This window comes from Neovison vison, chromosome X, assembly GCF_020171115.1.
Source record: "Neovison vison isolate M4711 chromosome X, ASM_NN_V1, whole genome shotgun sequence".
Lineage (NCBI taxonomy): Eukaryota > Metazoa > Chordata > Mammalia > Carnivora > Mustelidae > Neogale > Neogale vison.
The window spans coordinates 92,171,695-92,183,362 of record NC_058105.1 but is presented as its reverse complement, the minus strand read 5'-3'; the positions used below and the strand labels follow the sequence as shown (position 1 = coordinate 92,183,362).

Here is an 11,668-nt window from a genome sequence, read left to right as displayed (position 1 = left end):
AAGCAGGAGACCAAAAAATGGTCACTTTGAGCGAACACTTGAACTGGTTTCCTCCTGTGAAGGGTCGGACTTGACCACCAGGCTGTGGTTCCTCCCACGAAGTCGTGGCTGCGGTGGGTGGCGTGTGTTCTCGTAGATCAGTTCCTTTGCCATGGTAGTTGTCCAGTTTTTTTTTTTTAAGATTTTTTTAGTTATTTATTTGACAGAGAGAGAGATCACAAGTAGGCAGAGAGGCAGGCCCAGAGAGAGAGGAGGAAGCAGGCTCCCTGCTGAGCAGAGAGCCCGATGTGGGGCTCGATCCCAAGACCCTGAGACCATGACCTGAGCTGAAGGCAGTGGCCCAACCCACTGAGCCACCCAGGTGCCCCTGTCCAGTTTTTTTTTTTGTGTATTGCCTCTGATCTCACGCCTAGTCCCCTTGGTGGTGAGGTCAAAGGAGATGCCAGTGAACCCCAGGAACATTCTCCACCAAGTGAAGAGTTAGTGTTCTCGGGCACCCAGGGCCAGGTTCATGGGCATGCAAGCTCCTCAGTCTCATGGAGCCTGCACTCAGTTTCATGCTCTGTTGTCTGGCCAATCCCAATAACAGGAGGCCCCACAAATTAGGGAGCTGGACCTGCAGGCGGAAGAGGCAGTAGCTAGCAACACTCTCGAGGAAGCCGCTTCGTGCCCCATGTGCCCAGCAGAACGTCTCAGTCTGTTTGAACAGCTGTAACTAAATACCACAGACCTGGGGGCTGGCAAGCAACAGACACTTCTTTCGCATGGTTCTGGGGGACTGAGAAGTCTGACATGAAGGGACCAGCAGGTTTGGTGTCTGGAGAGATGGCCATAGATGGCCATCTCGTCCCTGCATGCTCATGTGGCAGGAGGGCAAGGGGACTCTCTAGGGTCTCTTTTAGAAGGGCGCTAATCCTGTCCATGAAGGCTCCACCCTCAGGAGCTCCTGCTCCAAGTCTTGCTGTGGAGAACACAAAGGGCGCTCACTACTGCCCTCTGGAGGCTGCTCTCAGCAGGGTGGGAGCGTGAGACGCATCAGGAATATCCTTTGCAGGAGATTCAAATGAGCCTCATTTGAATGGGCCTCTCATCAATGAGACCCATGCCTCAGGGGGACAGAGAGGGGATTCAGAAAGAGCTCCCTGGGGGCCAGGCTGTCAGGAAAAGCTCTGGGTCAAGGTAAGACTCAGACAGGGTCTAAGATGACACGTGGCACTTAGTAAGTGCAGAAATGGAACCATCTGAGTCTCAGCCCGGGGAACAGATGGTATAGCACACTCCCTCATGGTCGGGCCGGGCCGGGACTTTGAACCCATCCCTATAGACCAGCCTTGGTGAATACTGCAAGTTGCATTCTCTCCAAGCAGACAATAAGACGGGGTTCGGGGTGTGTCTCAGTTTCCTGTGGCTGCCTTAACATATTACAACAAAATGGGTGGCATCAACCAACAGAAAACTTTCCTCTTGTGCTTCTGGATGCCAGAAGTCACAAACCAGATTCACTGGGCGGAAAGACAGGTGTTAGGAAAGGTGGTCAGTCCTCACCCCTCAAACCGAGCCAGAAGGCAACTGTCTCAAAGACTGTCAGGCAAGCCTAGGCCTGCCCTTTCAGAAGCTTGGCCTGCCATCCTTGCTATTGTAGTTGCCCTGGGAGTTAGTGCCTGGAGCCGTCAAAAGGCAACCCCCGCACCGAAGACAAGCAACCTAGTGGACAATGAGATAGGACTTTTCTTGGCCCATGTTTAAACGTGAATGAAGAGACCCAAACTGGGTAGGACAGGGTATCAGCAGGGTATGAATGAAGCCAAAGAGGAAGGCAAGAGGAGCAAGGACTATCTCAGCAGGTTGCTCTTCCTCCCGGGCCTCAGTTTCCCCATCTGTAGTATGAGAGCTATTAAATCCGGCATTCTGACCTAAAGGTGCCAATTCAGAGGGGAAGAGAGGAAGCTGACTGGGAGGTCCCTAAAGGTAGAGAGCTGACAGGGAGACTGGACAAAGGTCCAGAGAGCCCCCACTAAGGCTTAAGGGGCCAGGGCAAGAATCCACATGGAGGCCCACATACCATGTAACTAAATATTTCAAAGGTATAAAGGAAACTAACAAACTGTTGAATAAAATACTTTCTGTTGGCTGGCCTTGAAAAAATGTTGTTGCAAGGACTCGTAAGGCCAAGTTTGAGTGAAAACTCTCAGACTCCTTCAACTGCTACACTGGAGGCCGTGGTGAGGACAGAGCTGGCCTGGGGCCCCAGCTGTGGCTGCTGTGTCCTGCTCAGGCCTCCTGCTCCAGGGAGCACAGCAGGTTGCGGGCCCTATGGTGCACTCTGAACTCTGTCTTTGCGGTGAGGCCAAGGCCACGCTTCCTACGGGCTGTTCCCTGCCAGCAATGGAGTGCAGCAGGGCCTTGTGGAACCTTCCTTCAGATAGCACCGATGCCAGTCATAGAAGGCCCCCTCTGACCTTCTCTCCCTCACTTGGGCTCAGATCGGCAATACCTCCTTCTCCCCTTCTGTGTGGTGATCCTGTAGGATCCTTGCCCGTCTTGCCATTGTCCTGACACCTGCTTCTCAGAGGCCCCGGAAGAACACATTGGCTCATAGCCCACAGCTCATCTCTTCTCACCCGGGGCTCCTTCCCACATCACGAGGTGCCTCACAGGAGCATAGGACCATAGGCACCCAGAATGTGGCCCTGTCCATGTGTTTCCTCATCCTGCAGTCCCCACACCCTGTGGCAGTGTGGGAAGTGTGGCAGAAGGGCTAGAGCGAAGGCACGGGGAGCAGGGAGGGGGCACTTCTTGTTTAAGTCTGACACGGTCCTGACCAGGGGCCTCACCTTCCCCCTGCCTTCCCTCTATGTCAACCTCTACCTCCACGGCTCTGTCCTATGTGTCATGCCTGCACATGTTTCTGGAACACTCTTTGTAACCTCTTACACATGTCCCTGGCCCTTCACATCCCTGTCTTCTTTCACTAATTCGAGAGTCTGCCGGAGAACAGAGGACACCAGGGCTCAGCAAGGTCCAGTGAGTGTCTGCGGGCGTGGTCCGGTTTTCTGCCACCCAGACCGAGGCTTCTCTGTGACGCTGTAGCCAAGAGGGGCAACGGCGCCCTGCAGCACCACTCCCCTCTGGTTGTCAGAGTGTCTGACTCCTCCTCTCTTCCTGGAAAATGAAGCCCATCTCTCCAAATGTCCCAGGATGCAGCTGGTTCTTTCAACCCTGCAGCTACCCTCCTGGGCAAGGGAGGGCCAGGAATGTTGTCCCCCAAGGCCAGCAAGGCTCCAGCCCCTCAGAACTTATCGTTATATTTGCAGTCTGGGTAACGGTAGGCAAATCTGGGGTCACAGGTTCTCAGGGGCCTCAAGATGTCCTTCAGCCGGCTGGCGGCCCCAAGGACTTCAGGGTCCGGGAGGGAGTCCTCCCCACACTGGCTGAGTGCGGTGTCTATCTCCTCTTGCACTGGGGAGGGGAACTTCCCCTGGAGGAGCGGAGGTAGTAGCTGCCGACACACAAGCACCAGGCTCTGCTTCTCTGGGATGGTGTAGCAGGAGGGCAGCTTAACCTGGCAGCCGGAAAGCAGGCAGCTAAAGATGTCTCTACTCTCTCCTACCGCCCCAGTGGCTGCCGGGCTGCCTAGAAGAGAAAGATGCACGATATTACACACCGTACGACCTGCGCCTCTTGCAGGGGAAAGGAGGGGTGGCACCACTAATTAGAATTGCTGGATGAATGTTTAGGGTCCTAGCATTTCCTGTCACCAGGAGACTTAGAGCTTGGGGACACAGTGGTCCCTGCTGAGGACAACACGGGAGGGACTCTCTGTGCTGTGGCAGGAAGAGGCTGGGGCATGGAAAATGCGCTGATCCCTGCCGAGGCTGGGCTTCTAAATGTAGGGCTCAAACCCACACTGTGATCCTCCTATTATTATTAGGGAACGAGTGAATGCAGGAAATCGTTAGGACCCATCTCATCTGCCCTTGGGGAATACAGAGTTGGGAGAAACAGCAGGTGATATAGAATAAGGATGCAAAAGGGGCCGGGGGCCTGCCCAGTGCAGTGGTTTCCGTCGCCCAGTATTCTGCCATCAGCCTCGTTTCTTCCGACTCGATTCTTTTTAATAAAGGTGACTCAGGAAATGAGTCAGTGTGGTTTCACAGGTCACTTTTCGGAGGCCTTCTCTTATCAGCAAAATCAGAGATCAGACAAGAAAATCCTCTGTTCTGTGACTGGGCTAAGAAAATGTGGTCACTGCTAGAGACTGGGATGTTCAAAGAGTTCCACAACCCTGGCTGAGCCCCTGAGGGTGGGGAGAAATCCAGTTCCCTCACAAACCACATTGGAAGCCATGCCTTTCAGTCTGGAAAGTTTAGAAAAAGCGAAGGTGCACACTAGGACATCAGCCAGATAGGTACGTGTGAGATAAAGTCTGGAAACATCTGAGAGAGGCTCCGAGGAGGTAGACCCAGAGATGGTGCGTGTGGGGGGGGGCAGGGCAGGTGCCCCGCGCCACACTGACCCGCAGTGGACACCAGCAGCGCCCTGAGGGTTTAGGCGGGGCCAGGGCGGCCATGCAGAAGACCACCATGGACAAAGTCAAGTCCAGTTCCCCTTTGGAGATGGAGCTGGAGCTGGAGCCCAGACTCAAAAGGGGAAGAGGGACATTTTACGAACTGGGGCTTCTCTCACAGTGTCACACGGAGACCAGAAAGGCCCTGGGGTGCGACGACCCCCCTCCCCCCATCACCTCTCCCTGGCTCCTGTCACCCTGATTTCCGCTCTGCCAGCGGCTCAGCTAGGCCCACGCTGGATACCTTCCTGCTTGTCGATGACGCCCAAGGCGCTGGCATCCCGGATGAACAGATGCCCGTTGTTAAAGATGCCAAACGTGCCCGCGTCGACGTGGGTGAAGTACAAGAAGTAGTTCAGGTCGTTGCTCCTCAGGGACTCCAGGACGGCGAGGAGCTGGAAGGCCAGGTCGGCCACCTGTTCCGGGGCGGCGCCGTAGAAGTCGCGCAGCGGGCTGGTGCTGGTGCTGACCGCGAATCGGCCGCAGGAGCCCAGGTACTTGGGAAGCGGCCAGCCCTCAGCGCCCGGGAAGATCTGCAGAGCAGGACGGGGGAGGTGTTCGGGAATGAGAGAGAACATCACCGAGAAGCCGCTCCTGCCCTGTCTCTCACCGCACCCCTTCTGTCTCCAAACACCTCTGCCGCGTGTCCCTCAGCCCATTTTTTACCTCTTGCACCACGGACCCCGTGCCCCTTTCTTTCCATCGTGGGTGGATGAAGGCATTCAGAAAAGGCAGCCCTTATTTCCAGGCAGCGGATGCATTTCAACAGGTTCCCCAAGCGAGGGGCGATTTTTCATGAGCTTCCGGATTAAGGGGACTATGTTTATTTCAAGAGTTGAAGACTTGAAAAAAATATGACTAGTATTTGGGATTTCACAGACAGCCCTGCCTAGGAAGAGGCCATGGGGTGAAACAAGAGGGTCAAGTTCAGGCCGATGTAAAGGAAAATATTTTTTTAAAAATAATAGTGCAGGCACAGATTCATGACAGCGGCCCTTGGTGGGCTCCAGTTTGGGGAACTACGGCTCTGGCTCTGGATGAATCTGCCTGGCTAGGGCGACTACCTGCTCAGAGATGCTGTACCTGCCTCCCTGCCCCCTTTTCCTTATTTTCCTTATTAAAAAAAAAAAAAAAAGACGTTATCCCCCTCTCCGACAATTTTCTGTGGTCTTCTGCCCATTTTAACCCAGCCGACTGTTGTGAAGAACATTTTCTTGCTTCCCCTGCCCACCAGAGACCACTGCCACCGGAGGGCCATGGAGGGAAGTCCTGAGCCCCACGGGCATGTCTAATTGTGCAGCCGCGGGGCAGATCCAGGCTCTTTCTGGGTGGGGCTCAGGGTGGTGGAGGTACCCAGCCCAGGCCTCCCAGCAGTCTGCTGCCATCACCGATCTTAGGATGCTGGGAAAAGAAGACTCCGGGGAGGGACAACCAGCAATTCCTTCTCCTTCTCTAGGATTTAAGATGTCAGTATTACTAGGCAGCTTTTAGCATACGGACCTTGCAGTCAGACATCTCTGGGTTTGGTCCCATTGTTGACATTAGCTAAGTGACCGTGATCAAGTCACCTCACATCTCTAAGCCTCACCTACCTCATCTGGAAAAGGGGATAATAATATTTTGGTGGGACTGTGGAATTGTTATGTAAAACATTCAACACAAAACCCGGTACACAGCAGGTGCTCAATAAGTGAAAGCACCTCACTGATTATATATCAATCTATATTAATTATTCATATATTAATAAATGTGCACAAGACAGCAAGTTATATGTTAATATATTAATAATTGTATATCTCATATTATGATTATTAATATATTATATAGTTTATATATAGTTCGTGTAATTATATATTATGACAAACTAATGTATTATAGTTATATTATTATGTATAATTATTATATATTATATATTATATAGTCTATATTATATATCATAATATTACATATAATTATTATATAATTACAATATATTAATATAGTATATTCATTATATAGATTATATTATAATCTATGTGATTATTATATTATATATGATATATATGATACACGATATGATTGTTATATATAATTATATGTATTATATCATATTATATTATATATTACATATTATGTTATATATAATAATTATATATTAGTTACATATTGTATAATTATATATAGCAAATATTATATAATAAACATTATATAATTATGTATAATAAATAATGAATAATTATAGATAATATATACCAAATTAATTAATAATATAGACCAAAATATATAATATAATAATATATCAATGATTATAGATTATGTATATTAATAATTATATACAATTATATTTAAAATTAAATTAAATGATGAAATTAATAATTATGTAATTAATTCTGAAAATAAACATTAAGTGTCTTTGTTGTGGTGTTTTCCTCCTCGACTTGCAGTTTCTTTTTTCTTTCCCCTCCCTCTCTTTTCTCTCTTCCCTCCCTTATTCCTCTTCTTCTTCTGCCCCTCCTCTCCCTCCTCCTCCTCCCTCTTCTCCGTAGCCCTCCTCCTTTTTCCACTCTTTCCTCCCGCTTCCTAGTTTCCTTTGTGTCCACAGCGTGAGTGTCCTGACCCTTGGGATTTGGGGCAAATGGGTGTGAGTGGGCTCCACACGCTCTGCAGACGCTTGCTGACTCGCTAAGTGTCTTGTCTCCAGCGCTGGACGGGAAGCTACAAGGAGACAGCGGCCACCACGATTGTCTCGTTAACCGTGGGATCCCCAGGTCCTAGTGCACCTTCATTTATTTGACCATTCCCCTACTGATGGACAGCTACAATACTTCTGGTTTTCTCTCCTCCCCAGGTACGGCTGCAGGGCATATCTCCAGGTGGTGGCCCCAAGGCTTTAGGTAAAGGGGAAGAGAGCCAGACATGAAGCCCCTCCCTGGGCGGGAGTCACTGCCTACCTGCAGGAGGATGGGATGAGCATTGACAGCGAGGGTATAGAGCAGACGCAGCTTGTCGCGGTCAGTGAAGTGGTCCATGAAGATGCTGCCAGCGTCGGCCACCTCGGCGTAGCGCCGGACCACGCGGTCCAGGAGTCGCTGCGACGGGCAGCGCAGGAAGGGGCTGGGCAGGCCCTGCAGGGGGTAGGTGGGAGAGACCCCAGGACGGGGGGGAAAGGGTGCTGAGCTCTTGCTGGGAGCGGGGAGACATCAGAGTTGGGGGACAAGATGGGCCTTGTCAGGGAGAGACCCCTGACAAGGGGTCAGGAAGGGGGCATCTGAGCGCTACTGGAGGGCGGAGTGTAAGGGGCTGTGCAGGCGGGGCTGGGGGGCCTGGGGAGAGACCCCCAGGGTCAAGGAGAATGGAACGAGCCATCGAGCCATCGTAGGGGCAGGGTAGGGGGGCACCCGACAGGTGGCGCACTTCAGCAAGCACACAACACGTTGGAGCACCTGCTTTTCCACCCCACCGCACCCCCACTCTGCCTCTCCACAGAAAGCCAGTCTCAGGCTGAATTAATTAGATCGGCCCTCTACCAGTGACCTTTAGGTCCCTTTCACCATTTCATGCCACCACTGCTGTGATGCTAGGCACCTGACCATCTTCCTGTGTTTTTTTCTTTTTTCTTTTCTTCTTTTTTCTCTTTCTTTCTTTCTGTGGTGTTAGAGGTCATACGTGCCTCATTCCAGATCTTCTTCTTCTTCTTCTTCTTCTTCTTTTTAAAGATTTTATTTTATCCACTTGAGAGAGAGAGAGTGAGAGCGAGCATGAATGGGGGGAAGGGCAGGGAGAAGCAGGTTCTCTGTTAGACCTGAGACCTGATTCCAGGACCCCGGGATCATGACGTGAGAGGAAGGCAGTCCCTCAACCACCCAGGTTCCTCCGCTTTGTTCTTCTTGGGATAAAATTGGGAGGCACGGACTTCTGTTTATTTTCCACGACCTTCCACCCCGCGCCTGTACCTTTCTCTCCACACAGAACAAACACAATGAACCCAACCTACTTTAATAAAAGAAAAGAGACATACTTAAAAATAAGGCCCCGGGCCCAGTTTGCCAGAAATCAGCGCCAATGCCACACCAACCAGCTGGCTGCCTGACCTTGGACAAGTTCCTTACAAGTCTCTCTGTATTCTGGGTTACACAGTTTAAGAGGAGGGTGCCAGTAACAGCATACTAAGAGATCGCGAGGATCAAAAACAGCTGACAGGTGTAAAATGCTAGAACAGTGCCTGGCCAGCAGTAAGCACTCAATAAATGCTATCTGCTCTTATTAAAAAAAGTTTAAACTTGGGGCACCTGGGTGGTTCAGTTGGTTAAGGATCTGCCTTTGGCTCAGGTCATGATCTCCAGGTCCTGGGATCGATCCCCTGTTCATTGGGGAGCCTGCTCCCTCTGCCCCTACCCTTGCTTGTGCTCTCTCTCTAATAAATAAATTCATCTTTAAAAAAAGCTTAAATTGCCGAACATTATATAAAAAGCTAATGATGTATTGCATCTTGGCTAATTGAATTGAAAAAAGAGTTTAAACTCCCAGCACAGAGAATAGCGGTGATAGCCGATGATATCGGTGATAGCAAGAGTCAGGCTTTGCAGGTGAGAACAGGGTTTTCAACTTCTAAGAGCCTGACTTCCAGGGTGACGAACTGAAGCCTGAAAGACCAAGGGCAGAAAGTGTGCCCCCAGGTGTCTATAGACGGTGTTGCAGGCTGCCTGCTTAGCGGAGGCGCTGGCCGAGTGAGCCATGGGGGTTATGTGGGCAGGGTGGGAGCCTCCAGAGCCCCAGACCTTGGGGCACGGGGCAGGGCCAGCAGCCCGAGCCCTCCCTCTCCCCAGCCAGAACCCAGGAGGGTGGAAGCACCACCGGGAGCCGGGAGAAATCTTGAGAGTCTTGGAGGTTGGTGAGGGCATGGACAGGCTCATGGGGTAGGATGCTCAACCATCTCGACTTGCTTGGGACTGAAGGTTTCCTGGAATGTGGAGCTTTAGGAGCTAAAACTGGGGACCTGAGACAATTGCTCGCTCTGCCGCAGGGCCCCAGCTGGACTGTGGCTGTGGACCCATACGCTTCTGCTCCCAGACAAGGATTGAAACTGACTGGCAGAAGCCGGCGTGGATGCTTGTTGAACTGGCATCATTGCGGGTACCCAGTGAGCCCCTGGGGCTCCCCAGGGAGGGAGGGGGCTAGTCCAAATTCTGAAGTGACTGGGCATGATGAAATGTGCCCGGGGTTGCCGATGAGAGCCCAGGAGTCGTGCTCAGGGAGAGAACATTACAGAACATTCCATGTTTGCACCTCCAAGTCTAGGAGTGTCCAGTTCATGTGCGCTCCAGCCCTCGGCCCACGTATAAACAGGAGGAGAGGGGATGAACCCATCACGTGCCAGGCAGTGGGCTGCCTATTTCCCTGCCATTGCTCATTGAATCCTCCCAGGCATCCATAAGTCACGTGCCCTTATGAGCCTCTTTTTGCAACCGAGGAATTGGAAGTCGGCCGAGTGTAGGTAAGGGTCAGATTCAGGGTTCAAACCTGGTATGGGCCGCATGTTTGTTCCCCTGCCCCTGCACCAACCCTCACTCCGCTCCCCCAATTCATATATTGAGACGCTAATCCCAATGCAATGGTATCGGAGGTGGGGCCTTTGGGAAGTATCTAGGCCACGAGGACAGAGCCCTCAGGATGGGATTAGTGCCCTTATAAGAAGAGTGGTGAGTGCACCACGTGAGGATACAATGAGAAGGCAGATGTCTGCAAACCGGGAAAAGACATTTCCTGAGAGCCAGTTAGCTGGCACCTTGATCTTGAACTTCCCAGTCTCCAGAAGTGTGAAAAATAGTCTTCTGTTCTTTAACCCACCTAGTCTATGGTATTCTGTTGTAGTAACCTGTGCTAAGACAAGATCCTGTCCGTTAGACTCCAACGTCCATGCAGTTTCCCCCATAATGGTTCCTGCCCCACCTCTGGCCCCCTAAGCTACACAAGTAGAGAGCATAGATGGTGATTTGAAGCTAGGAGAATATATCTTTGCTTCTTCTTCCTTTTTAGGATTTTATTTATTTATCTGACACAGAGAGAGAGAGGACAAGCAGGGGGAGCAGTAGAGGGAGAGGGAGAATCAGATTCCCCACTGAGCAAGGAGCCCGAGGTGGGGCTTGATCCCAGGACCCTGGGATCATGACCTGAGACGAAGGCAGATGCTTAACTGACTGAGCGACCCGGGTGCCCCTAGATGCCTCCATTTTTATACTTCTTATGATGTTGGGTCAGGGGTGGGTGAAGATACTAGGATTGCCCCTTTCGTTATTTTAGCCAGGAAGTAGTGCCAGAAGTCACCCTGCTGACTTGTCCATTTTCACATGGTGGAAAGACTAAAGAAGTTGCTTAGATTCCATAATCTTGCTTGTCCCGCTGTCTCTTTGAGAACTGAGCACAGAGCCTATTTACAAGCCTCACAGAATCTGCATGCGGAAGGCTTGGCAAGGCGAGAGGTGAGTGTTTCGCATTCAGTAAATGGTACAAATCATCGTCGCCATCATCGTCATCAGTATCAGCGTCATCACTGTCACATTATAGATGCACCTTCTAACCAGCCATGGTCCTCTCTATGCCCTATGTCCTTGTCTAGCCGAAGCCTCTCCTTCCATGGCCACATGCTTCGGCAAACAGGGCAAGGCCATCTTTGATGGGATTGGGAGTGCCTGGTGCGAATAGGGTATCAATGAAGAGCTAAGCCAATTTTCCTGACTTTTATTTTGGACTTTAGATTTGGGATCCATCTGAGAAAGAGGGGATGGGGGCAGAGCTGTGGCAAGAAGCAGGGGTGCCATGACCAGGGGTGATTGGGGTAAGGCCACCCAGGAGCTTCCAGGCCCAGTTTTAGGCCAGGGGTGGCCTTACCCCCAAACTCCTTTTCCAAAGAGTGTGTTAGCTGGGGCATGGGAGAAGGGCAACAGGTTTGGGTTGGAAACTTGGCCCAACTGAGACTCAGGCCCGACTGAGACGATGGTGCATTTTCTACCTCACAGGAAAGGCAAGAGGGCTCAGGAAGACAGCGTGTGCCTTATAACCATCCTAGCCTCAAACTCATTTCCCATCTTAATCGCACCACTTGGGTCTGGATGACTCTAGGCT

The 11,668-nt window shown here is 51.2% G+C and overlaps 1 protein-coding gene across 1 annotated transcript in view; it reads right to left on the bottom strand.

Annotated features, from left to right (window-relative positions):
- Window positions 1–323: 323 nt before the first annotated feature.
- Window positions 324–11,668, bottom strand: part of DIPK2B (divergent protein kinase domain 2B) — a 33,564-nt gene continuing 22,219 nt past the window's right edge. Inside the window, exons 3-5 of the mRNA XM_044235573.1 lie at window positions 7,498–7,671; window positions 4,812–5,100; window positions 324–3,633 (exon numbers count right to left, since the gene is read on the bottom strand). Of these exons, the coding sequence (XP_044091508.1) occupies window positions 3,290–3,633; window positions 4,812–5,100; window positions 7,498–7,671 (807 nt within the window). The 3' untranslated portion in view covers window positions 324–3,289. The remainder of the gene's footprint in view (window positions 3,634–4,811; window positions 5,101–7,497; window positions 7,672–11,668) is intronic.